Source organism: Triplophysa rosa, linkage group LG14, assembly GCF_024868665.1.
Source record: "Triplophysa rosa linkage group LG14, Trosa_1v2, whole genome shotgun sequence".
Classification (NCBI taxonomy): Eukaryota; Metazoa; Chordata; class Actinopteri; order Cypriniformes; family Nemacheilidae; genus Triplophysa; species Triplophysa rosa.
The window spans coordinates 4,062,221-4,090,107 of NC_079903.1; the positions used below are offsets into that span (position 1 = coordinate 4,062,221).

Here is a 27,887-nt window from a genome sequence, read left to right on the forward strand (position 1 = left end):
TGGCACGCCTGCCTTTAGTTGACGTCTGAGGGAAGCAGCTTGTCAGATCCTTCACCTGTGAAAAAAAAAACAGGATCATCTATAATCCATATACTGGAATTTAAAGCATTATTATGCCAACAATAAGTCAAATTATTTTACTATTATATCTACATACCTCAGATGTAGCTGTCCGCCGGGATCCCGGGCATTTACAAGCACGTGGGCTGCGTGTGTGTTGCGATGCATGCAGGTGTGAAGCAGCACGTTGAACGGTCTCTCGAGGGTCCCCTATCCGCATGTCATCATCCGTTATTGTGAAAGAAAGATGTCCAATATTGGGCTACAGAAGATCATGGCCCAGATTATACCAATGGTTAAAAATAAAAGATGATTTAAATTGTACATTACATTTCCACGTTTGTCAGAAATCTTTATTCAAAGTGGCAGTGTGGGACTGTCTCTAATTTTTTTTTCAGTACACACGTTGAACCCATGGCTCAGAAACATCACAAGCTGTAGAGGTTCTTCCTTCAACGTCCCCCATCAATAGATGTACTGTAGCATGTCATACCCTGGACTCCAGCGGGTAGCTGCTCTTCAGATGAGGCAGACAAGCTTTGTTCCTCGCCTGCAGTTCAGCGATGCGCATCCAGTCATCAGCAGTGTCTTCAAGTTCATTCTCTGTCAGACAGATACTAGATATCAATTTATAAAGATGCATGTATGTTCAGTAATGTGCTACACAGAAAAAACTAAAGGCAATGAGATTTGAACGGTCTGCATTTCTGCTATATCCAGACCTTGATGTTCATTTGTTTTAGATGAAGTTGCTGTGACATCATTTTTCTTGAAGATGTTTGCGGAGACGCTTTTATAACGTTGGGCCGCTGGGTTGTGCTGATATCGGGCAGGGTGCAGGTTTAAAAATGATTCCTCCGCTTCAACACTTCCTGGTGTCTTTTAAACAACAATTATGGCTATTATAAATAAACGCTTTAAAACCTCCACCTGTTACCTACACAAAAGAGGTAATTCTTACAAGAAATAAGTTCATTTTATTAAATATACTTCAGTGAAGTTCAAGTATATTTCAACTATACTTTATGTAAGACGTATACTAATATGAGTGTACTAGTAGCATACTTGTAAGTGTACTATTTCAACTAAATTGGCACACTTTTTAGTTTATAAAAGTATACTTTAAATGTACTTAAAGTGTAACGGTAGTGATCCATGAGTACACAACTAGTTTACCAATGTTTCTCACTTACAAGTGAACTTAATGAAAAGTACAAACTGTACTGTACTGTACACTGTATACATTAAATTGCCTTAATACTTAATTTAATCGTTTTTATACTATTAGCACACTTGGACAAAAAACTATTTTTAAGGGAAGGAACGCAGAACAAGGTGTTATGGGTGGCCGAAAGAAAAGATAGCACGTCTCTACATCAAAAGAGCTTAGAATCCCAACAAAGATCCCAGTGAATGTAAAATCAACCTGTTAACATGCCAAGTGCAGAGGAGACAACAGTTGTGTGTATCCCAGCATGCTCCACCCCAGTCACTGTCATGTTAAACTGACTGATTCATTGCTCAGAACAATGTACCTGCGGGGTCCTGTCCTCACCAGACGCTGCCCAACGGCTGATCAAGAAATAAGACTGAAAATCACTGCAAAACACGGAGGTATCTGTTGACTTGTGAAGTTACCTGTCAGCATTGAACTCGGACTCTGAGCTGTCAGCGCTGGTGTCTTGCCATGTCTCTGGGACTCTGAGGAGGTAAATGTCATCACTCATCATCTTCTCTCTCAGACGCCCGTAAGAAAAGTTCAACTGAAACACACAGTTACACATGAAACTAGGAAGAAAACTACAAGATATACAATCATTAGCTGTAAACTAACTTCCGTCTCCAAGTGTTTGACTTTGGCTTTCTCCTGGTCTCGTTCCATGCGAGCCAGCGTCAGTTCGGTCTCCAGAGCTTTGATTTCTCGTCTGCTGGCTTCTAGGGAGTTCTCAAGAAACTTGTTCATCTCCTGAGCCTCCGTCAGCTGGTGTTTGTTATCGCTGTACTGTTGCAATCTCTCCGACATCATCTTCAGCTTCTCCAGAAGCTCTTTACACTGCTGCTCCCATTTTCTGGCGATAATTTTAAGAGCAAGGATGGAGTCACTTTGTTTCTCCACCTTCAACTTGAGTTTGTCTCGAAGCCTCTCTTGACTCTTCATCTCATCCTGAAGAGAACTAACACGAGCTTCTCTCTCTGAGGCAAGAGAGGAGACCTCCAGGATTTTGGCCTGAAGTTCACTCACCTTGCGTTTAAACTCTTCACACTTGACTGTCTCGAAATCCTGAGCGGTTTTTCTCAGGGTTTCTTGATGGCAAAGCTGCTGTTGAAGCGAGGTGAGTTCAGGTTCTTTCTGCGCAGTCGTAGCTTTAGTTAACCGGTTTTGAAGAGACGTCATGTTTTTCTTCATCACTTTGTGTTCGGCCTCTAAAACAGAAAACTCCTGTTGCTTCTGGAGTTTGTTTTCATTGTAGTCTTTCAGACGTGTTACTTCAGCTGACAGCACCAACACTTCCTCTTGTTTCTTTGATGCAGTCACAGCGGCACAGCAAAGATCCTGCTGCAGTTTCTTCATAGTGTCCTCATGGTCTTTACGAACGATTTTGAGTGTATTGTTTATTTTAATGTTTTGTTCCCTGACAAGCTTCAGCTCATGGTCTAAAGAGTCACACTCTTTTTTCAGATGTGTCTTTTCATTATCCTTTGTGGATATTTGCTCTGTCAGTTCCAGAATTTGGGTTTGGAGGCTCTCGATTTTGGTCAATGCCTGACAACAAACAATTTTGCATATTAAAAATTCATATTTTTTAGAATAGTTTCAAGAACTAGTTTTCAAGAGTTTCTAGAACAAAATGTTATTTAGGAACAGAAAAGAACATCTCACCTCCAAACTGGGTCCCAGAACCTCTCCGCTCTCCTGAGATTGAGCTTTCTGAAGTTCATCCTCCAGGACTGAGATCTTTCCCTGAAGAATCTGAACGTGTTCACTCAGGACCTCCTGAACATAGATGACATGAGAAAGAAACATTTACATAAACAGATTTAGTAAATGCTTTTATCTAAAGTGACTTAAGTTACAGATTTTATCACGTGGCTTTACACAAGTTTTAAAATGATTCACCTTGTGTGTGAAGGCCTCACTCAACTCTTTCTCTAAAAACTCTCTCTTGTCCTTCCATACAGACTGTGACATTTCATGAGCCAGTGTGAGTTTAGCAATCTCCTCCTCGGCTCTCGCCAGCTGAGCGAAAGAATTTCGCACCTGATGGGACCAGACACAGATGAGAGTCGACTGAATCTAAACAAACTTTTAAGCAGGACAACAGAAGGAGAGAACTAAATCTCACCTGAGAAACAAGAGTCACATTCTCCTCCGTCAGCTCATCAATCTTCTTCCCTTTCTGAGAGCTGCTGGTTTTAAAATCTTGACATTGTTTTACAACCTCATGCACTCTTTGGACAAGACTGTAAAGAGCATTTAAGTTATACACAAATCTAGTTTTCATTTGATTTAACCACAAGATGAAAATAATTCTTTAAATTATACTATTGTAATTCAAACTTAAAGGGATAGTTTCAAAGCTGTGCAAATGTATTTGTTCTGTTTAACACTCACACAAAAAAAGAAATATTTTGAAGAATGTGGGATTCTGCCCCAGGACTGTTTGGTTACAATAAATGATGACAGAATTTTGGGGTGAACTATCCCTTTGAGGTCCCTGATGATGAATTTCCTGTCTCACCTGTCATTCTTTTCCTGGAGTTCTAGCACTCTGGCATTATGGTCCGTCTCTATTTCTCCCGTTTTCCACAGCAGACAATTCAGCCTGTGATGCAGCTGAGAGATGACACCCTCTGAAGATTCAACATTCAATTGGTTGAATAAAATCTCCCAGTGGTTTTTATAAAATTGATGACAAAAAGCATATACTCTACATGAGTGCAATGGACGGGTGGGCATGTCTGAGGTACCTTTCTCTGAGATGATGCTGATCTGATTGGCCAGTTCTTTCTCCAGTTCGTCCCTCACGTCGCCCACACGTGCCAGTTCTTTCCGGAGCCTTTCCAACTGGAAGTGCGGCGTGCTCGTTGTGTCCTGCACCGGAGAGCTGGAGATCATGCATGTATGAGCATGATTTAGTCATTTATCATTCAGAAGAGACTGGGTATATTTCAGAAGACACTACTGCTGAAGCGTCTACCTGGCAGAGGCTCATGGCTGGTCTAAAAGAAACCACACTGGCTAAGATCTAAACATCTGATAACTGCAGTGGACACCATGCATCAGTGTTAAATGAAAGATTATCTTACGCACAGTAAGCGAGGTTTACCATCAGACCAGGAACCCACCTGACCGAGGTGCAGGCCACTGTCAACAGCCTCTGATACTGCACCCTGTGAGGGCCGAAGAACCAAGACTCATCACCGGTGAAAAATGGCGAGTCGATACTGCTCTCGCTGCTGGAGGATAAATTTAAAACAGCTACAGACAGAGAGATGCAGATAAAAATAACATTCATTCATAACTAATATCATACGCTTCACTCTTGAAACATCAGAATCAGAATCAGAATCAGAAGAGCTTTATTGCCAAGTGTGCTTGCACACACAAGGAATTTTCTTTGGTGTTGGAAGCTTCTAGTACAGACATTCAACACAATGACAATACAATATAATACGATTTACAGTCTAAAACATTCTAAATTGTGCATATATAAAATAAAGACTATTTTACAGAAAATGGGGGATAATAACATATAAGAGACATTGTACAGGGTAGTATATAGTAGAAACAGGGATGTATTCATTAAAGTATTACATGGAGTATTTATTAAAGGGGTCATGTGGCACGAATACATGTTTTTCTGTGTCTTTGGTGTGTTATAAGTTGCCCATGCATGTATTAGACACGTAAAATTGCAAAAATGAAAGTGTCGGAACAAAAGATGCATTCTATCTAAAAGCGAATGCTCACCCAGACCTGCCTGAAACGCCTCGTGTAACCACACCCTGGCGAATGTACGTCACTTCGTAACATGACTTGACTAAGACCACCCAAATCTAAATGCAAGTAAAGTGGGCGTACCTGTAAATCATTGTATCATTACTGTCGCAGCCATGTCGCGGAGATGCTGTGTGTTTCGTTGCGAAAAGAAAGACTCTTTGTTTGCCCTGCCAAAAGATGAGACAACTAAAAACTAATGCTTGTTTCTATCTCAAACAAACTCTGTATGATGTATATGGTTGTTTGTTTATTTACCTATAAAAGGTAAAACAGTTAGCTATAGTTTTTAACTATTTAACATAATATTTTTTTTAATAAAACTTTAACAATCCTTTACATCCTGCTCAAGTCGCGCTCAAAGTTGATGTATCGGCATGATCATCTTCATTTTCCGTATCAGATTTGGGCTCGAAATGATATAAGGAAGTACCCATGACATTTTATCACCTGTCAGTACAATTGTTTGGGAACATAATGTTCCAAATATGGTAAGAGGTGTAACATTTCCATCAACGCTTGCAGTATTCGACCAATCACTACAAACTGGTTAACTGGCCAATCATAGCACACCTCGCTTTTCAGAGCGATGAGCTTTGTAAGAAATCCACGCGTTTCAGAGAGGCGGGGCAAAGAGGAGATACAGCGTTTTTGAACCTTAAATCGTGTATACATATTACATTACATCTAAAACAAACGATAATATTCGTTTTAGCCGTGCCATTTGACCCCTTTAAATTGTCAAAGGCATTGAAAATCATGAAAAATCCACACAGCGTTAACAACTTACAGTCTTTGGTCAGAAACTTATCTAGGCCTTCATCTAAAGACAGACCATCTACATCGTCTTTAACAAACCGAAACATGGATGCCATCATCAGCTGAGATGAGAGAGAGAGAGAGAGAGAGAGAGAGAGAGAGAGAGCGAGAGAGAGAGAGAGAGAGAGTTTGTCACCAAACAAAGTGTCACAGAGCCACAGAAAGCAAGTCATTCATCACAGACGGATTCCTTACCTCGGACTTCACATCTAAGTCAGGAACAAAGTTGTTTTCTTTAAAACCACAATAACAGAGCACAAGAAGCACCTGTGCACATACACACAAAGTATAAATACACATTAAAGGGATACTACTTCACTCAAAAATGAAATTTACTCACCTTTGAGTTGTTCCAAATCTGTATAAATGTCTTTGTTCTAATGAACACAGAGAAAGATATTTGGAAGAATGCTTATAACCAAACAGATCTTGCCCCCCATTGACTACCATAGTAGGAAAAGTTACTTTATCATTTTTTTGTCCTGTTGAACACAAAAGAAGACATTTTGAATAATGTAGGACAGCAAACAGTTCTGGGGCACTTTTGACTACCATTGTTTTTTGGTAGTCTATGGTAGTCAATGGGGGGCAAGCTCTGTTTGGTTAGAAGCATTCTTCCAAATATCTTTCTCTGTGTTCATCAGAACAAAGACATTTATACAGATTTGTATGTTTGGTGTAGGTTTGTAAATGATGACAGAATTTTCATGTTTGGGTGAACTTTCCCTTTAAAATAGTTTAGTGTTTAAATGATTTCGATACTGCCTACATGTATACATCCAGACAAAAACAAACCTTGCTATAGAACCTTACACATTGTATATCAGCTGTGACCGGCCTCTTTTTCAGTAATAATGTCAAAAGCACATACCTTGGCGAGCTGAAGCTCCAGGTCAATTTCTTGACTGATCTTCTGTGAGATGAGGGAACTTTGTCTTCTGCTGAAATAAAAGTCATCTGCAGAGAGATTATATTCAAGGTAAGCAGAGGTTTACGATCTGAAAGCAAAATTGTTGTTTCTTAAATGAATGTGTGGAACCATCGCACAGAGTACACAAGCACTTTACAGGCCCTGTCGGTAGGAACCAGCATCACTTTGTGTGGCGTCCAGGACTAGAGCACCGCTCAGCTCAGCAGCCACATTTGGACAAACCACAGTTTGCTTTCAATGTTTTTAATGCCTGTCTGTAATCCACATTTTAATGGATTTTCATGAACACCTGGGATCGAACATGCAACCTTCGTGTCAGCAGCCCAGCCTCTTTAACCACTGAGCCACCATTACACTCACAGCAAGCCAGTATGACTTTTCCTTGAGTGTAACAAATAGGTGATTTTTTTAAAGAATATTGTTGAATTTTAACTGTTTTTTTAACTGGATGTGTGTGACTGTAAACTCACCCTGCAGTATGTTGATGATGATTTCCATCGTCTCAGAAAACGGTGGCACAAACATGGTTTCACAGGGCACTTTCCCCTGTCTACAGATAACACAAACACAAACGCAATACACAAAACCATCGCAAACAATATAACACATGTCTGAGGTCTTTGAGTTTTAATCCCAGCTCACACTTTGTAGGTAAACCTCCGGAGTTGATGTCCATCTTTCACATGAATAATTTTTGCAATAGGCTCCACTGGACAAACGCTGTTTATCTGTCAAAATAAACACTGGTTATATGAAACATTATGGGGTGATGGCTTAAAAGAGACGTGACTTACCCAGGACAACAGTGCTGCTTCCTTTCCTTTACTCAACTCCATAACTCGCACTGAAAACAAAACTGCATTATCACACAGGTTGCAATATGCATGTTCTTGTTTGATGCTAATGTTGCAAAACAGATAAAAATGTTTAATACAAGAACTAAAATACAGTAAAGCTGCACTAAATAAACAAATGAAATATAACAGCATACAGTAATGAAGAGCATTTACGTGTGTGGATGAACAGGTTTATATGTTCACATAACAGGTTAACATAGACAGGCGAGATGTCATTTGCTGCATAAAGCTCTAACAAAGAGTTATTCAGTCTCTTAAACAATCTGTATGACACAAATAATTATAAAGGATGGGATATGTGGATTAAAAACGCTTATAAAAGTTTTGTTTACAACGTAAGCAGGACTTTAAAATCATGCCATAGTATAGTAATTAATTATTTGAACATGCAAACGTAAAGATGAGATTTTTATGAATCGTTTATGCATGCGTTCTGGAATCCCCATTACTTTTCTCATGACAGTATTAACACTTACCACACAAGTTAAACGGTCTGTCAGATCGTTTAACAGTCTTTTATATTTGATGACGCAAGTTCCTGTTATCGCTTCTCATTGGCTGCGTAAATTAAGCAGCCAATAGACTCATTTTAGCGTAGCTTTGTAGCCAATTAAATCATAGGCGCCGCAATTAGCGCTTTGACCAGTGGCTACCATAGGTCAACGACGACGCCATATTGGAGCAGGCATGATTCTCCTTTAAACACATTCAAGTGAACAGGGAGCGACACCTTTTCTAGATAAAACACACAATAGGCCTAATGTCTGTTTACATTTCACAACAGATTTCAATTATAATAAAATTAGCTCAAGTTTGTCATGAATCGATTTTACTTATTTGGCAATTATTTCTGTGGAGACGTTCCTAATATATAATACTCCTGAAAGAGACGTTTTAAACGCATATATCTGCTGAGACACATGGGCAGAACCCACAACACGTCATTTTGATAAAAGTGCAAATATTAAGCTTTGACAGCATCACCCAGAGTAGTCAGGAGTAGTAATTGGGCACAAATGATCAAGGCGCGCTCGCGCATGCACACGTCTCTGCATATTACACTATGATACATTTTTTTTATATTTCTACAAGAAAAAAGTCTATATTCATTTTAAATTGCTTTTATTTAGCAATAGCTGAGAAGCTCATCAGCACATCTGACATAAGACTTTATTTTCAGAAAACAAGAAATACATTTAAATATAATACAAACAGAACCAATTACATGAAACAAACAGGGCAACAGTCAATAAAGTGACTGCATACCAAAAAGAAAAAAATATATATTAAAAAAGTACAGAAACCAAAAAGGAACGTGCATAGTTTGCTTCAAAACTCTGATGCAAGAAGACAGATTTTGGGTGGAATCTTCCATTTAAACCTTTATCCTGAATTTGATCTGTGGGGAAAGAAAAAGGAAGATTTTTCAGTAAAAAACATATCTCTGTTACTTCCACATTCTGTACGATCTAGACACAAACATGAGATGATCCATAAGGAACTTTGCACACGGACATCATCGGCAGGTGAGATCAAAGGAGACCCAGCAAGAACCAACCCCACATCAGTGCAATTCCCTCCAACAAACATATACAGAACTCACAACCACAAGCCTCCAGTGAACCTGAAACAGGTGACGAGTGAACTGAGCCCAGAAGACAGATCAGAGACACCCAGAGATAACATTACTCCATTAAACAACAGATACATACAGTTAAATACTCCAGTATAAATCTGTCATAGCAGAAGTTCACTGTAAACACACAAAGCAAATACTTTATATACACCTGCAATTTCTGATCCTAATCATTCTGCCGTACGATATCTTCATATCTGAAAAGACTAACTGCTCTCATCAGACTTTTTTATACTAGAATGCTTTTGTACCTTTTTGGCATTGGAGGATTTGGGAGACTTGTTGCGAGGTGATTTTCTCGAGTCAAGAGGAGATTTGCCGTTAACAGTGCTGGCAGCGGAGCGCAGGGCCCGACTGGCCATGGCAGGAGATTTGCGGGCGCTGTTACGCAGCTTGTTGAGGCCTCTCTGCAGCCTGCTGTCACCACGACTGTTATTCTTCGGAGTATTTACCACGGAGAACATGAGAGATTGTCTTCGCTCAGCCTAGAGATAAAGAGGTGACAGAAATGTACATTATGCTTATTTCCAAAAGCATCATTTCTCAAACATCTTTAGTATGAAACATACATTTAAGTGCTTTAACGTGCTATAGACTAACCCAGCAGTAAACCTGAAATGAAAGATGACATACCGGAGAGTTTGGAGGTCTGTTTTGACTGTTGGTGTGCCGGCCTTTAGGTGTCATTGGTCGTGGAAAGCAGCTTGCCAACTTCTTTGCCTGTGGAAACAAATTTATCGGTGAATCCAAAGAAAACCGTAATACTGCCACCAAATCAACATGAACAAACAAAACTGCTTTTAATATACGCTATTTTAACATGACTCAAGAAATCATGTACCTCAGGTGTATCAGGTCCCTGCAGTTGGGATCCCTGGCGTTTGGGAGCCAATGGGCTGCGGGTATTCTGTGATGCACGCACTTGCGTGTTGGTTTTCGTGAGCTGCGCGGCCCGGTGAGCGGCAGCGCTGGATCTGATCTGACCTGGTAACATGGTGGCGCGTTGAGGCTGGGATTGTGCGAGGCTCTGATTTGAGCTTGTTCCAACCGCCAGAGAGAAGCGGCGGGAGTTCAGGGATTCCAGAATCTGGTCGGGAATCATGGACGCACGTCGAATCGTCTCGTCCGGGTCACCCATGCGCAGGTCATCATCTGTTATGGTGAATGAAGGAAGTCCTACACTGGGCTACAGAGGGAGAATGAAGTAAGGTTTCATTTGAATTTCAGCATCTACAAAAGGCCCTGGAGGAAACATAGGAACTTCAGAGTTTAAGTGATTCATACAGAAAGAGGCAAGGAAAACAGAGATGTGTGTACACTACACTGCGTTCCAAATTATTATGCAAATGATATCTTTCTCTGGTTTTCCTAATTTGTCGATGCAAATGACAGTCAGTATAATTTTCAAGTAATCAACAGTTAGGGTACATTTGGAATTTTATTGAACAAACCTCCCACTGACAACAGTATTTATTTAAAAAATGAAAAACTCAAAATGCACTGTTCCAAATTATTATGCACAACAGAGTTTGAAAACATTTCCTAGGTTGTAAAAAACTGAAAATGGTCATTTGTTGAATTTGCAGCATTAGGAGGTCATATTTACTGAAATCAAAAGCTATTTCAATCAAAAACATCCTAACAGGGCAAGTTACATGTTAACATAGGACCCCTTCTTTGATATCACCTTCACAATTATTGCATCCATTGAACTTGTGAGTTTTTGGATAGTTTCTGATTGAATTTCTTTGCAGGATGTCAGAATAGCCTCCCAGAGCTGCTGTTTTGATGCTAACTGCCTCCCACCATCATAGATCTTTCGCTTGAGGATGCTCCAAAGGTTCTCAATAGGGTTGAGGTCAGGGGAGGATGGTGGCCACACCATGAGTTTCTCTCCTTTTATGCCCATAGCAGCCAATGACACAGAGGTATTCTTTGCAGCATGAGATGGTGCATTGTCATGCATGAAGATGATTTTGCTACGGAAGGCATGGTTCTTCTTTTTGTACCATGGAAGAAAGTGCTCAGTCAGAAACTCTACATACCTTGCAGAGTTCATTTTCACACCTTCAGGGACCCTAAAGGGGCCCACCAGCTGTCTCCCCATGATTCCAGCCCAAAACATGACTCCGCCACCTCCTTGCTGACGTCGCAGCCTTGTTGGGACATGGTGGCCATCCACCAACCATCCACTACTCCATCCATCTGGACCATCCAGGGTTGCACGGCACTCATCAGTAAACAAGACTGTTTGAAAATTAGTCTTCATGTATGTGTGGGCCCACTGCAACTGTTTCTGCTTGTGAGCATTGGTTAGGGGTGGCCGAATAGTAGGTTTATGCACAACTGCAAGCATCTGGAGGATCCTACACATTGAGGTTTTCGGGACTCCCGAGGCACCAGCAGCTTCAAATACCTGTTTGCTGCTTTGCAATGGCATTTTTGCAGCTGCTCTCTTAATCCGATGAATTTGTCTGGAAGAAACCTTCCTCATTCTGCCTTTATCTGCACGAACCCTTCTGTGCTCTGAATCAGCCACACATCTCTTCACAGTACGATGATCTCGCTTAAGTTTTCGTGAAATATCTAATGTTTTCATACCTTGTCCAAGACATTGCACTATTTGACGCTTTTCGGCAGCAGACAGATCCTTTTTCTTTCCTATATTGCTTGAAACCTGTGGCCTGCTTAATAATGTGGAACATCCTTCTTAAGTAGTTTTCCTTTAATTGGGCTCACCTGGCAAACTACTTATCACAGGTGTCTGAGATTGATTTCAGTGATCCAAAGAGCACTGAGAAACAATACCATCCATAAGTTTAATTGAACAATATAAAATTAAATGTTTACGACACTTAAATCCAATTTGCATAATAATTTGGAACGCAGTGTATATTGCCAAAAGTTTTAGGTCGCCCCCTCCTAATAAACAGGTTTGACTACTTTATTCATTTCCGTGGGTACCAATCTTAATGTAACAGCATATAATGATATTCTATAGAATTGTGTGCTTCTAATTTTGTAGCAACAGTTTGAGAAGGGCCCATTTCTTTTCCAACATGACAATGCCCCTGTGTATAGGGCAAGGTTCAGAAAGAAATGACTGATTCAGTCAGTGTGACAGAACTTGACTGGTCTGCTTAAATCCAAGTCTTAAACCCAGCCGAACATTTAGAAAGTAAAATTAGAAGCACACAATTCCATAGAATATCATTATATGCTGTAACATTAAGATTGGTACCCACGGAAATGAATATAGTCAAACCTGTTTATTAGGAGGTGGCGACCGAAAACTTTTGGCAATAGTGTATGTGTCAGCTAACTCTTCATACCCTGGACTCCAGCGGGTAGCTGCTCTTCAGATGAGGCAGACAAGTTTTATTCCTCGCCTGCAGTTCAGCGATGCGCATCCAGTCATCGGCAGCGTGCTCGGGTTCATTCTCTGCTCCGATGCAGAACGTACTGGTGGCTACACAACACAAATACACAAAAGTGAAAATGTGTTGTAACAAATTCACATGATGTAACGCCAATGAGGTCGTATGACCAACTAATCTGGTGCCAAATTGTACCTCTTGTTGGGCCAGCGGTGTGCACGGCACTTCTGCGATATCCTGGCAAACTTTGAAGTTTGTCTGTTTTCGATAAAGCACCATCTTCTGAGAAGTCCAATGAGAAAGGCCGTGAGTGTTGTACCGCCAAGTTGGGATGAGATTGGGCAGAGTGCAGACTAGAAAACGACTCCTCGCCTTCACCCAATGCCTTCTAAACAAAATAAAACAAAAGTATTTTATTACCTCATTTACCTCCGTTATACACACTAATAACATCTGTTTGAACATGGATGACCAATTCACCAAATATCATTGTGTAGAAAAACATCAGTCCCGACTCCTTACCTTAGCCAGGGTGATGTTGATAACCTGTGTAGTACGCCGCCTGCGGGCCGAGGCCGTGAGTTTCTTGGCAGAGTCGACCACGAGATCACCGAATGAAGTGATGCTTGACTCCAGTTTGTGTTCAATGGCATCGTTGCTTTTTATCTTCTTGCCTTGTTGACTCATTGGTGTGAAATAGAGAGTCTCGAGGGATTCCGCCCCCAACGCATGGCGTTTAGCAGCCAAACGCTCTGAGCTACGGACCAACGGAGTGCTGGACTCACTCGGCATTGCCGAATGACTGCAAAAGTCAGGGGAAAAGAAAACATGGCATGAGCTTCACCTGGAAGAAAACTCTACAGGGTAGTGGTAGATTAGGTTTGTCCAGTTACCCGTTAGGATTGAGAGAATCGTTGAGTTCCAGCTCCAAGCTGTCTGTGCTGGTGTCATGGCGTGTCTCTGGGACTCGTGTGTACAGAGTTTCTCTGTGTCTCACCTCTTTGATATTATCGCTCAGATTTTTTTGCTCTCGCAGCTGCCTGTTAGCAAAGTCCACCTGAAGTAAACAAAGATCAAAACATGAGACTATGCAATAGTAATGAAAACTCTAAAGAACTCTAAAGTCTGTTTTACATAACATCATATGGAGCTCTTAGACCAGTACAAGTTAAACATGAGGACATTTTTGTTTTTTTAGATGAACCATTCCTTGAAACATCCACAAACAAACCTGAGCTTCCAAGCTGTTCACTTTGGTCGTCAGGCTCTTCTCTTTCGCCTTCACCTGGTCTACTTGCATGCGAGCCAGCGTCAATTCAGTCTCCAGAGCTTTGACTTCTCTCTTGCTGGCCTCCAGGGAGTTCTCAAGATTATGGTTCATCTCCTGAGCCTCCACCAGCAGCTGTTTTTTACCGTTGTAGTGATTTTTTGCTTTCTCCACCTGAAGAAAAAAACCAAATGACAGACACCGAGTATGGATACCAAATTACCATTTAACATTTTTGCATCCCTTTAAACAAAAGCATCAAAATAGGTTTTTCTAATAAGAATGCAAGAGAAAACCAAAATGCATAACAGAAAATCAATCCATACCTGTGCTTTGTAGTGTTCAACTGCTTCCGACTTCATCTTCAGTTGTTCCAGGAGTTCCTGGTTCTGTTCCTCCCACTGTCGAGCCGTCTTCTTAAGAGCCGAGATGGAGCCACTTTGCTCTTCAACCTTCACCTCCAGCTCAGCTCTAATCCTCTGTGATGCATCACATTCTCTCTGGAGAGACTGGCTTAGAGAAGACAAGTGCCCCCTTTCCTTCATCAGCATCTCCAAATTCTGCTGCTGACCATCCTGTCGTTGTTTGTCAACTTGAAGCTCAACAATCCTTCTCTCCAGTTCCACCTTTGCCTTGTCTATCTCAAGGACATCTTTCTCCTTTTGTTCACACAGCACTTCCATTTCTCTCAGCTTGTGACCCAAAGACTCCAGGACACATTCTTTCTCTGCAGCGCCACAACTGGCAGTTTCTAATCGGCTCTGTAGGATTTCAATCTTGTCCTCCATCTCCTTGCGGAGATCATCCTCAGACTGTTTGGCTTTTAAATGTTGATTCTTTACCTCATCTTGAAGTGAACCTATTTGAGCTTCCCTCTCAGAAGCAAGAGTGGAGACCTCTAGTACTTTATCCTGAAGTTCTTGAGAAAGTTCTTTAAGGTTCTTGTGTTGGCGAAGGAGCTCAGATTCTTTCTGTGAAGCTGTAGTCGTCACCTCAACCAACTGGTTGTTTAGAGCAGCCAAGTTTTCTTTAAACACGTTGTGTTTAGCCTCCAAATCAGACATTAATTGTTGTGCTCTCACCTGATTCTCCTGGTAATGGCAGACTTGTTCTTTAAGAGATGTTACTTCATCTGACACATGGTCTTTTTCTTTTCTCAATGCATCTAAATTCTGCATGCACTCATTATATTGTTGTTTCTCTTCAAGAAGCTCATCAACCCTCTTCTTCAGGTCTTCATTTTCCCGATGCGTCTCAAGAGCATCTTTCTCCTTTTGTTGACACAATTGCTCCATCTCCCTCAGCTTCAGATTTTTATCTGCAGCATGATGACCGGCCACATCCAGTTGTGTCTGTAGGTTTCCAATTTTCTCCTCCTGCTCTCTGCGGAGATCATCTTCAGACTGTTTGGCCCTCAGTTGATGATCAGCCATCTTCTCTTGAAGAGAACTCACAGAAGCTTCCCTTTCAGATGCAAGAGTGGACACCTCAAGGATGTGAGCCTGAAGTTCACTCACCTTCCTCTCAAACTTTTCACATTTATCCGCCTCACACCCCTCAGCATCTTTTCTAAGGCTCTCTTGTTGGTGCAGCTCATTTTTCAGTGAGAGGAGCTCAGAATCCTTCTGTGCGGATGTAGTTGTCACCTCCACCAACTGCATCTTAAGAGTGGCCATATTCCCCTTTAACGTGTTGCATTCAGCTTCTACAAGACATCGCTCGTGTTGTTTCTGAACTTTGTTCTCCTGGTAACTCTGGACTTCTTCTTTGAGGGATGTTAATTCAGTTGATAAGAGGTCTCGTTCCTTCTTCAAGATGTCTAAATTCTGATGGCAATCGTTCAGCTGTTGTTTCTCAACAAGAAGCTCTTCAAGTCTTTTTTCAAGGGCCACCTTTGCCTGATGCGTCTCAAGACCAGCTTTCTCCTTTTCTTGGCAAAGCCGTTCCATCTCCTTCAGCTTCAGCTCCAAAGACTCCAGTTGATGTTCTTTATCTGCAGTGACAGCTTTTATTTCTCCGTGTAGGGAGCTGACAGTCTCTTCCAGCTTCTTCTGAAGATCATCTTCAATTTGTTTGGCCCTCAACTGTTGACCCTTTATCTCATTTTGAAGTGAACTTACTTGAGCTTCTCTCTCAGTGGCAAGAGCAGTAACCTCTTGAATCTCGGCTTGAAGTTCACTCACCTTTCTCTCAAATTCTTCACACTTGGCAGTCTCAAGCTCCTGAGTGCTTTTTCTGAAATTCTCTTGTTGGCAAAGCTCCTGCTGAAGCAAGAGAAGCTGAGAATCCTTCTGCAAAACTGTAGCCGTCACCTCCACCAACTTGTTTTGAAGAGCAGCCAAGTTTTCCTTCAAAGCACTGTGGTTAGCCTTCAACTCAGACACCTCTGTTTGTTTCTGTTGTTCCTTTTCTAGGGNACAGTCTCTTCCAGCTTCTTCTGAAGATCATCTTCAATTTGTTTGGCCCTCAACTGTTGACCCTTTATCTCATTTTGAAGTGAACTTACTTGAGCTTCTCTCTCAGTGGCAAGAGCAGTAACCTCTTGAATCTCGGCTTGAAGTTCACTCACCTTTCTCTCAAATTCTTCACACTTGGCAGTCTCAAGCTCCTGAGAGCTTTTTCTGAAATTCACTTGTTGGCAAAGCTCCTGCTGAAGCAAGAGAAGCTAAGAATCCTTCTGCAAAACTGTAGCCGTCACCTCCACCAACTTGTTTTGAAGAGCAGCCAAGTTTTCCTTCAAAGCAATGTGGTTAGCCTACAACACAGACACATCTATTTGTTTATATTGTTCCTTTTCTAGGGCATGGCATAATTCTTCTTTGAGAGATGTCACATCAGCAGAAAATTGGTCATTTTCTTTTTTCAAGAGGTCTAAATTTTGTTGGCACTCAATTAGTTGATTTTTCTCAACGTAAAGCTCAACAATCCTCTTCTCCAGGTCTTCCTTTGCTTGACGTGTCTCAAGAACATTGTTCTCCTTTTGTTGGCAAAGCCTTTCCATCTCCCTCAGCTTCTCTTCCAAAGACTCCAGCTGATATTCTTTATCCGCAGCAACATAATTAGCAGCATTAAGCTCTCCTTGTAGGGAACAAACAGTCTCTTCCAGCTTTTTGTGGAGATCATCTTCAATTTGTTTGGCTCTCGCTTGTTGATCCTTTATCTCATTTTGAAGCAAACTTATTTGAGCTTCTCTCTCAGTGGCAAGATCGGTAACCTCTTGAATCTTGGCTTGAAGTTCGCTCACCTTTCTCTCAAATTCTTCACACTTGGCAGTCTCAAGCTCCTGAGCGCTTTTTCTGAGATTCACTTGTTGGCAAAGCTCCTGCTGAAGCAAGAGAAGCTCAGACTCCTTCTGCGAAGCTGTAGCCGTCACCTCCACCAACTTGTTTTGAAGAGCAGCCAAGTTTTCCTTCAAAGCATTGTGGTTAGCCTCCAACACAGACACATCTTTTTGTTTTTCTTGTTCCTTTTCTAGGGCATGGCATAATTCTTCTTTGAGAGATGTCACCTCAGCAGAAAATTGGTCCTTTTCTTTTTTCAAGAGGTCTAAATTTTGTTGGCACTCAATTAGTTGATTTTTCTCAACGTAAAGCTCAACAATCCTCTTCTCCAGGTCTTCCTTTGCTTGACGTGTCTCAAGAACATTGTTCTCCTTTTGTTGGCAAAGCTGTTCCATCTCCTTCAGCTTCTCTTCCAAAGACTCCAGCTGATGTTCTTTATCTGCAACACAACATTTGGCAGCATCCAGTTTATTTTGTAGGTTATTAATCTTTTCTTCCAGCTCTGTGCGAAGACCATATTCAGACTGTTTTGCTCTCAACTGAAGATCCTTTATCTCATCCTGAAGAGAACTCACGCAAGCTTCCCTTTCTGATGCAAGTGAGGACACCTCTTGAATTTTGGCCTGAAGTTCACTCACAGTCTTGTTGTATTCCTCACACCTGGCCGTCTTGAGCTCCTGAGCTGTTTTTCTCAGGATTTCTTGATGGCAAAGCTCCTTATGAAGAGAGGTGAGCTCGGATTCTTTCTGTGCAGTCGTAGCGGTCGCTTCCACTAACTGATTTTGAAGAGATGTCAGGTTTTTCTTCATCACTTTGTGTTCAGCCTCTAAAACAGAAAACTCCTGTTGTTTCTGCAGTTTGTTTTCATTGTAGTGACAGATCTGCTCTTTTAGACATGTTACATCAGCTGACAGCGTCAACATTTCCTCCTGTTTCTTTGAAGCAGTCGAAGCGGCACAGCAAAGCTCCTGCTGAAGTTTCTTAATGGTGTCCTCGTGGTCTTTACAAATGGATTTGATCATTTCATTGATTTCAACATTTTGTTCCCTCACAAGCTTCAGCTCGTTATCTAAAGAGTCATACTCATTGCTCAGATTTTTTATTTTTTCATCTTTCTGTGATATTTGTTCTGACAGTTGTGTGATTTGAGTTTGGAGGCTCTCAATTTGGGATACGGCCTGACTCACTTTGTTCTCTTCCTCCGTTTTCTCCTGTTGGAGGAAACTGATTTGCCCTTGAAGATTTTTTATAGCCTGCAGATGCTCATCAATCTCCTGTCGCATTGTACATGCTTCCTTTTTCAATAAAACGTTCTCCTTTACCAAATTCTGATGGTCTTCCAACTTCACCTCATATTCTTGCAGGGTTGCTTTGGCAGTTTGCAGGTCGACCATGAGGGCATTAAGAGAATCCTGCTGCGATGCTCTTTCCATTTCCAAGCCCTGGATTTCAGCATGTAGAGCGTTAACCATCTGATCGAGCAAGGCTACCCTCCCCTCCAGCTCCTCTCTCTGTTGGCGGAGATCTGCAGAGATTTTGATCTCAGCTGTCAGCTGAACTTCCACTTGTTGCAGCCGAGAAACATCTCTTTCCAGAGCCTCAATCTTTGCAGTGAGCATCTCTTTCTGGGTCTGTAAGGCATGTTGCAGTGTTTCTCTTTCCCTACGGATGCTGCTGATGGATTGCTCCAGATCAAATACCATGGTCTGAAGTCTTTGGGTTTCCTTTTCAAATAAGCCTCTCTCCTTAGCCAGCAAGGCCTCGACCTCAGCCTTCTCTTTCTCAAGATGAGAAATCGTGTCCTGAAGTTCAGCAAGTTTAAGTGTCAGATCTGCCAACTCCTGTTTAAGCTTCTCCCACTAAGAAAAAAGATTTATGAATATTAGTCAAGATTCTAGAAAACAGTATACATACAGAAATTTATGGTTGTAATTTATGACAACTTAATGACAATTTTAAATTCTAAGATAAAACCTTGACATAATATACAATATATCTGATCTAATGGTGAATGCAATTACATACATATTAAATGATGATACTGTATATATATATATATTATATACTGCTATCAATACCAAGACTTTCATATACAACAGGTACCATGTAGCCTTTCATTTTTAATTTGCATTAGAAATTAGAAAAATATAAGATATATATATATATATATTATCATTGTTTTTGTTTACACTTACTCTTCTTAAGCAAATGTTGTGTTGGAGCAAGGGAAATTTTCTAAAATTAGAGCTACTAAAACATAAATAAAATATTGGCCTAAATATTAAATATTATTTAAAAAAATTTAAATAAATAAAAATTAGAAATGTTGCCTCAGGAATAAACCAACATAAGTTTACGTTAAGTTACTAAAATTATTAACCAAAAAAATAATAATAATAATAATAAAAATCTAAAACTATAATAAATGTATCTTGGACAGCAACATAAAAAATATGCAAAATATACATAAAACTATTATACAGGTAAAACCTATAATAACTCTGGTTAGAGCTTTCTTAATTTTAACTTGCTGATAACTTGTGATTAACTTGTGATTTTAGAGAAATGTATGTTATCAAGAACTATTCACTGCATCTTGAATTGGCCACAGTAACAATATTGTGCAGATTAATTATTACAATAAACTGTATTATTGCGTACCAGCACACATTTATTCAGAAAAATACAAATTATTAACTATGATTTTGAACATCTCACCTCCATGATAGGACCAAGAACCTCTCCCCTCTCCTGAGATTGAGCTTTTATGAGTTCATCCTCCAGAACAGAAATCTTTCCTTGCAAGATCTGAACTTGCTCACTCAGGCACTCCTGTACATACAGAAAAGAAGGAATTGAGACAAAAAAGCACAACGCAAAATTACAGAAAAATCTTACTGCATTCACAGCGAGAATTGCTTTCCGAAAGAATTCAAATGATTCACCCGGTGTGTGACGGCCTCATTCAACTCTTTCTCCAGAAACTCTCTTCTGATCCTCCACTCATCCTGAGATGATTCGTGGGCCAGCTTGAGTTTAGCAACCTCCTCCTCGGTTCTCGCAAGCTGAGCAAAGACGTTTCGTACCTGATGGAAGCAAAGACAGATGATTAACTCAATCTGATCAAACTGTTTGTAATGACACGGGAGAACACAGTAAGAAAAGACAGAATCTGACCTGAGCAGCAAGAGTCCCGTTCTCTTCCGTCAGCTCATCAATCTTTTTCTCTTTCTGAGAGTTGTCGGTTTTGAGGTCCTGGCATAGCTTTAGAACCTCATGTACTCTCCGAAGGAGACTGTAAAACAAATCAGACATTAATTATACTCAATGTATAATATTGAGTATATTTTGAATATTTTGAACCATCTTGAATATTCTATTCAAGATGGCGCCGCGGATGGCTGCCTCGGTTTGGAGTGCTCTAGTACTTATGTCTTTTTTGTTTGTTTTTCCTGTTTTAAGCTACTCTTCTTTAATCACTTTTACCAGGGACGAATTGCTTAACATTAAGCAATGCCCTTCTATCAATCTTTTCCCTAATTTTGAAAATTCAGACGTCTTACTGGACATTTTACTCGGAGGAGCAGCAGCTCTGTACAAACGCTCTAAAAGACGCAAGCGGGGAAAGCGAGCGGGTGCGCTCGTCAGACTCCGACGACGCGGATTTAGGACCCCGCTGCCGAGTATACACCTGGCGAATGTCCGCTCCCTTACCAACAAAACGGACGAAATACTCTTACTCACCAGGACAAACAAAGATTTTTCCAACTCCGCTGCGCTGTGTTTCATAGAAACATGGCTCAATGACACCATACCGGACAGCGCGTTACATCTGCCGGGTTTTCAGCTGTTCAGAGCGGATCGCATTGCCGAGTCAACAGGGAAGACACGTGGTGGTGGATTATGTTTTTATATAAACGAAGGTTGGTGCAGAGATATAACAACACTGAAGAAGATGTGCTTTTCGTACTTAGAAGCGTTCTCTATCAACTGCAAACCTTTTTATTCGCCACGCGAGTTTTCCTCATTTATTCTCGTGAATGTTTACATTCCTCCACATGCTTGTGCGAGCGCGGCGCTGCAACAGCTGGCGGATTACATCACTGACACGGAGCAGCAACACCCGGATTCTCTTATTATTATTATTGGGGACTTTAACAGAGCAAACCTCTCCCGTGAGCTGCCAAAATACAGGCAGCATATCACATGCCCCACCAGAGACAGCAACATTCTGGATCACTGTTACACCACAATACGGGATGCATACCACTCTGTTCCCAGAGCAGCTCTGGGTCTCTCTGATCATTGCCTGGTTCATCTTCTTCCGACCTACAGACAGAAGCTTAAATCTGCCAAGCCTGTAGCAAGAACAGCAAAGAGATGGAGCAGCGAAACAGAGCGGGCCTTACAAGCCTGTTTCGACTGCACGGATTGGAGTGTCTTTGAAGCTGCAGCCACTGATCTGGATGAGTTAACTGACACAGTGACATCCTACATCAGCTTCTGTGAGGACATGTGTATTCCCACCAGGACTCGCTTAACATACAACAATGACAAACCATGGTTTACAATGAAACTGAGACAGCTTCGTCAGGCCAAAGAAGATGCTTACAGAAGTGGGGACAAAGTCTTGTATAATCAGGCCAAAAACACACTGACAAAGGAGATAAGAGCAGCTAAGAGAAGCTACTCTGAAAAGCTGAAGAACCAGTTTTCAGCCAACGACCCTGCATCAGTGTGGAAAGGCCTGAAAGACATTACCAACTACAAGCCATCATCCCCTCAGTCTATGGGTAATCAACGACTGGCTGACGACCTGAACGACTTCTATTGTCGTTTTGAAATGCAGAGTCTCACCCTTCACACCCGCCCTGACCCTATCTCTGCTATACCATTAACACCTCCTCTTGACATTCAACCTGCACTTAAGATCTGCGAAGAGGATGTTTGCCAGCTTTTCCGCAAACAAAAGATCAGAAAAGCACCAGGCCCAGACAATGTCTCACCCTCCTGCCTGAAAGTCTGTGCGGAGCAGCTGTCGCCCATCTTCACTAATATTTTTAACAGATCTTTGGAGCAGTGTGAAGTCCCTTCATGCTTCAAACGCTCCACCATCATCCCTGTACAGAAGAAACCCAAAATATCTGGACTTAATGACTACAGGCCTGTTGCTTTAACATCTGTGGTCATGAAGTCATTTGAGAGACTTGTACTGGCCCACCTGAAGGACATCACCAGACCACTTCTTGATCCCCTCCAGTTTGCTTACCGAGCAAACAGGTCTGTGGACGATGCAGTAAACATGGGACTGCATTACATCCTACAACACCTAGACAGACCAGGGACTTACGTCAGGATCCTGTTTGTAGACTTCAGCTCGGCCTTCAACACCATAATCCCAGACCTCCTCCTGCCCAAGCTTACCCAGCTCTCTGTGCCAACCTCTACCTGTCAGTGGATTATTAACTTCCTGTCGAACAGGCAGCAGCTAGTGAGGTTGGGAAAATTTAAATCCAGCACATGTACCATCAGCACCGGAGCTCCTCAAGGATGTGTTCTTTCTCCACTGCTATATTCACTCTACACAAACGAATGCACCTCTACAGACCCTTCTGTCAAACTCCTGAAGTTTGCAGATGACACCACAGTCATTGGCCTTATTCAAGATGGTGATGAATCTGCCTACAGAAAGGAGGTTGCTCAGCTGGCTGCCTGGTGTAGTCAAAACAACCTAGAGCTGAATGCATTCAAGACAGTGGAGATGATAGTGGATTTCAGAAGGAACCCTCCATCACTTCCTCCCCTCACCATCCTGGACAGCACTGTGGATACTGTGGAGTCATTCAGGTTCCTGGGCTCCACCATCTCTCAGGACCTGAAGTGGGAGTCCCACATAGACTCCATTGTAAAGAAGGCCCAGCAGAGGTTATACTTCCTCCGTCAATTGAGGAAGTTCAACCTACCACAGGAGCTACTGACCCAGTTCTACTCAGTGGTCATCGAATCTGTTCTGTGCACTTCAATTACTGTTTGGTATGGCTCGGCCAACAAATCAGACCTACGAAAACTACAACGGACAGTTCGTAGTGCTGAGAAAATTATTGGTGCTCCTCTGCCCACACTTCAGGACCTGTACGATTCCAGAGTGAAAAACAGGGCAAGAAAAATCATCATTGACTCCACACACCCAGCACACAAACTCTTTCAAACACTTGGCAATAAAGCTCTTCTGATTCTGATTCTGATGTACCCTCACTTCAGAACAACTTTTTAGGTTTTATTTTTATTCTAAATCTTAGTTTTATCATTCCTCACCTCTCGTTCTTCTCCTGCAGCTCCAGCAGAGCGGCTTTATGGTCTTTCTCCAGCTCTCCCTGTTCCCGCAGCAGACGCTCGACCCTGTGCTGCAGCTGAGAGATCAAACCCTCTGTGTGCCACACACAGAACAAACACACATCAGAAATAACATCACTGACTCCAAACAGAACAACAAAAGCTGGTGTGTCTCACATACCTTTCTCTGAGATGATGCTGATCTGATTGGCCAGTTCTTTCTCCAGTTCGTCTCTGATGTCCCCTTCATGTGCCAGTTCTTTCCGGAGGCGCTTTAACTGGAAATGCGGCGTGCTCATCATGTCCTGCACTGGAGAGCTGGAGATCATACAGTAGATGTACGAGCATTATTTGGTCATATCATATTCTAACTTGGTACAAAAAGAGAATATTGCCCCATGATCAAACTTTAGTTTCATCAAACACCACAAAAAGCTATATTTATTTTTTTACTGAAATCAAAACATAAAAAAACTAAAACTGAAGAATTAGCTCCCATCCTTTTAACACGTAACCTGAAATCAAATATCGTGGCTGACTGAAATGAATGCATTTCTGTAATGACACTGTGATATATGAGCAGAAAGAACACCCACCCATCTGAACTGGAGGCCACAGTGCAGAGCTCTTGAAACTGAACTATGGGATGACGATGAAAGCGGCTGAAGAGCGGTGACTCTTCATCGGTGTAGAATGATGAACTGGCTCCGCTGTCAGAGCTGAAGCTGGAGAAATTCATTACAACTACATAGAGAAAGAAAGATTCATACACAAACATCCAGCAGATTACATATAAAAACATTTCACAGTGTTTAATGTGGCTACTTACAGTCTTGGGTCAGAAACTGATCTAAGCCTTCGTCTAAAGACAGACCATCCGCATTGTCTTTTACAAAACGAAACATGGACGCAATCACGGACTGAATGAATAAGAGAGAGAACCATCAATATATCAGAGTTTCAAGCAATCGGTTGTAGTAACACTAAATGTTTGGAGCTTCATCTGTAGTAAGTGAATGTGGTCATGAGAAGGGATGTAACAATATTATCGATATCGTGTTTTCGCAATAGCAAAAATGTCTCAATATTGTTGTAGTCACATGACAGTATGAAACGATAGGTCTTTCGGGCCTAACATAGAGAATGTTAGAAAAAATAATAGATATTACCTCTGGCAAGGTCCACCTTGGTGCAATTATTTTATTTTATTAAAGGGATTTTTAGGTCATTTGACCCATCTCATACTATAACTCATACCTCTAAAGAACAGTTATGAGTAGAGGATAAAGAAAAGAGGATGTTTATGGCACGTTTCCAAGTCATCATTTGACATGCAAAATATTGCAATAAATACAGTGCCATACCGAGGTATTACCGTACAATGAGATTTCGATATTGTTACATCCCTAGTCATGAGTATAGACTAACCTCTGTACTTGTGCTCACATTCATGAGCTTGTGTTTAAAACTGCAGTAACAAAGCAGAAGTGCAACCTGTGCACAAAAATTAAGCACACATGAATACAAAAAACACAAATACACACTACATTTTACATGCACACCATTACGGGAAAAGTTAAAGGAATTTTGTCATAATTTGCTAAGCCATTTGGGTCACCATTGACTCCCATAGTAGGAGAAAAGACTACTATGGGAGCCATTTGGGTCACCATTGACTCCAATGGTGACCCAAATGGCTCGCATAGTAGTCTTTTTTTTCATAGTAGGAGAAAGGACTACTATGGGAGTCAATGGTGACCCAAAACGGCTTAGTTACAAACTTTCATTAAAATATTTTTATTTGTGTTCAGGAATACAAACCAATGTATACAGGTTTGTAAAAACTGGAGGGTGAGCAACATTTTCATTTTGGGTGAACTATTCCTTTAACGTTAAATGAAATATTTATGTAAATTACTCAAGTAAAACAAGACCCAAACACACACCTTGGCGAGCTGAAGCTCCAGATCAATTCCTTGACTCACTTTCTGTGAGATGAGGGAACCTTGTGTTCTGCTGAAGTTAAAGTCATCTGCAGATGATGGACAGCCATTAAGGTCAAATAAGCAGAGTTTTATCAGCTTAAAGCAAAACCGTTGTTTGTAAATATTTGTGTGGAACCCTTGCACAGAGAACCCAAACACTCGACAGGCCCTGTCGGCAGGAACCAGCATCACTCTGTGTGGCGTCCAGGACTACTGCACTGCTCGGCTCAGCAACCACATTTGGACAAACCACACATTTACAGTACTCTGACTAAGACCAAACCTTAATTAAACATTCTGGGTTCAATACCATAGACATACACGACATAAGATTCAGTTGCCAAGCAGCATCTCTGTTCAATACAAGTAAAGGTTTATCAACAACATTTGCGGCATTTTGAAAAAGACACAAAAGATGTATCGTAATGTATAGGTCTGCAACAGATTCATTCTCGTTTTCAAAGACTTAGAGCATGACCTGAATTGAAGTCAGAACATTCCCTGAATGTAAACAGCCCAGCGGGTTAATTATTAAGCTAATGTCATTTGATTTTTTTAACTGAGGATCTTAATATTGACATAACATAACCCCACAGATGCAGTACATAGACACAGAGTAAACACACAAGCATAGATTTTAAACTTACTGTGCAAAATGCTGAAGATGAGTTCGACTTTATTATCAACGGGTAATGACATCAGTTTCTCACATTCCTCTTTCCCTTGTCTACATGAAATAAGAAACAGAAGTGTATGTCATTGAAACATTTTTTTATCATTAAGTATCGAATCATCAAAATTCAACGTCAAATCAAACTTACAATTTACAGCAGATTCTCATGAGCAGGTGCCCATCCCTAATATGGATGAACTGTGTGACGGGTCCATTTGGAAACACACCGTTCATCTGTCAGAAGACAAGAGTCACTCATTACATCTCTTAAAACGTTACAGAGGAGACACCATCAGTTTCACAATGTTGTTTACTTATCTAAAAAAGTAAAGTTGTTTACTTTCTTTACATAACCAAGCAGTTTAAGGAGTCTCATGTAATTTTTTTGTTAAGTCTTAATAAAGGAAAACAATAAAACAGTGTGACTGATAATGCTGTATGATATACAGTGTAACTTAACACACTTCTGGTTTGGTGTTTTTAAATGGGTGTGAAACAACGTTACGTTGAAAAACAAAAACTTACCCATGTTAAAAGCGCCTCCGCCGTCAACCTATTTAACTTCATGGCGGACTCTAAAACACATTTCAAAATCATATTAAATCATAAACAACAATGGAGAAACCGCATACAACTGAAGATGCATTAAAAACACCCACATGCAGTTCAGGGTGAACATTTCTACAATATGTAACTTCGTATGACTTTTGATTTAATGGTTCGTTTTAATGACATTATGCTTTGGACATGCACATAGGACAAAATGTTTAGAAACATATAAAGATCTGCTTCACAAATCTAGATTACAGACAAACATATACAACAATGCCCAAGTGTTCGTGTAGTTATAACTAAACGTATAACTGTTAGCAAGTTAATTTTGTATTCTTTGTTTACGTCGCATGCGTTACCATCCAAGTTAACTTTCCTATATTCAACATGACACAGCGGCAAAATCTAACTGTCTTATATATTTGCCAATAAAGCTAAATATATTAATAAAAATGATGTTTTTACCGTGAGCTCAGGGTGAAACAAAACTGAGATCCACATCAAATCTCTCGCCGAAACGTTTTCAAATTCAAACTCACAACGCCTACTGTACGTGAACGCCCATTGGCCCGTCGAGTGACGACGCAACGATATTCGCTCTTCTTATTGGCTGTGTTAAATTATAGCGGCCAATGGAACGTTTCAAGCAGCGCCCCCGTGGGAAACGTTGCAGACAGCGTAAAAACAGTTTTAGTGGTTTTTACCTATGATTCTAGAAATGAACCATTAATCATTTTTGTCGTATTTAAAGACAAATACATGCAAAGGGGAAATCGACCGTCAAACGAATACATTTCCCAGAATGCTGGTCTCCAAAACAACTTCTTGGGGCGTGCCCAATGCCCATGCTGCTATGGGATGGTGTTTGTTATGAAGTAACAATGTGATTCTAGGATACTGTTTTTAAGGGTTGATTGCAACTGCAAACCAGTCAAGTATTTGTGTTTGCTGTTTTTTTTTATTGTAATTCAATTTGTACTTTTTACTCTTTTTGAATGAACCAAATCAAAGACATTTTAAACTGGGATTATGTTTCGCATATTACTTACACAAATTATATATAATATTTTATATATATAAATATTTTTTTATAACATATATAAGATTTCCTGTGGCT

General features: G+C 40.8%; 2 protein-coding genes and 2 non-coding genes across 4 annotated transcripts; all 4 read right to left on the minus strand.

The window, feature by feature from the left end:
• Positions 1-554: 554 nt before the first annotated feature.
• LOC130564999 (nuclear mitotic apparatus protein 1-like) lies at positions 555-7,663 on the minus strand. The gene is made up of 15 exons (XM_057351505.1): positions 7,604-7,663; positions 7,452-7,537; positions 7,280-7,359; positions 6,750-6,835; positions 6,074-6,145; positions 5,850-5,940; positions 4,408-4,540; positions 4,030-4,166; positions 3,801-3,912; positions 3,405-3,522; positions 3,179-3,319; positions 2,942-3,055; positions 1,895-2,824; positions 1,699-1,823; positions 555-663 (listed from the first exon to the last, which is right to left on the minus strand). The coding sequence occupies exons 1-15, from the start codon at positions 7,643-7,645 to the stop codon at positions 657-659; spliced, it is 2,274 nt and encodes a 757-aa protein (XP_057207488.1). The 5' UTR covers positions 7,646-7,663; the 3' UTR covers positions 555-656.
• LOC130565359 (small Cajal body-specific RNA 14) lies at positions 6,906-7,034 on the minus strand. Its single transcript, XR_008964357.1, has one exon. It is a non-coding gene; the product is annotated as a small Cajal body-specific RNA 14 (non-coding RNA).
• Positions 7,664-8,801: 1,138 nt separating the features above from the next.
• Positions 8,802-27,298, minus strand: numa1 (nuclear mitotic apparatus protein 1). Its single transcript, XM_057351702.1, is given in 24 exon segments — positions 8,802-9,065; positions 9,554-9,787; positions 9,936-10,022; positions 10,144-10,488; positions 12,635-12,771; positions 12,875-13,067; positions 13,202-13,481; positions 13,573-13,736; positions 13,911-14,120; positions 14,273-16,294; positions 16,366-19,086; positions 19,946-20,059; positions 20,173-20,313; positions 20,405-20,522; positions 23,543-23,654; positions 23,742-23,878; positions 24,157-24,304; positions 24,390-24,480; positions 24,989-25,054; positions 25,507-25,592; positions 26,193-26,272; positions 26,367-26,452; positions 26,744-26,793; positions 27,236-27,298. Coding segments are annotated over 23 exon segments (7,638 nt in total). The 5' UTR covers positions 26,786-26,793; positions 27,236-27,298; the 3' UTR covers positions 8,802-9,041.
• On the minus strand, positions 25,670-25,798 carry LOC130565358 (small Cajal body-specific RNA 14). Its single transcript, XR_008964356.1, has one exon. It is a non-coding gene; the product is annotated as a small Cajal body-specific RNA 14 (non-coding RNA).
• Positions 27,299-27,887: the final 589 nt, after the last annotated feature.

Coding starts and splice junctions, on each gene's coding strand:
- LOC130564999 (XM_057351505.1), bottom strand. CDS start 7,645: ATGGAGTTGAGTAAAGGAAAGGAAGCAGCACTGTTGTCCTGG. Junction 4,167..4,407: donor GTGGCCTGCACCTCGGTCAG/GTGGGTTCCTGG, acceptor CATGATCTCCAG/CTCTCCGGTGCAGGACACAA. Junction 3,913..4,029: donor CAGCATCATCTCAGAGAAAG/GTACCTCAGACA, acceptor TTGAATCTTCAG/AGGGTGTCATCTCTCAGCTG.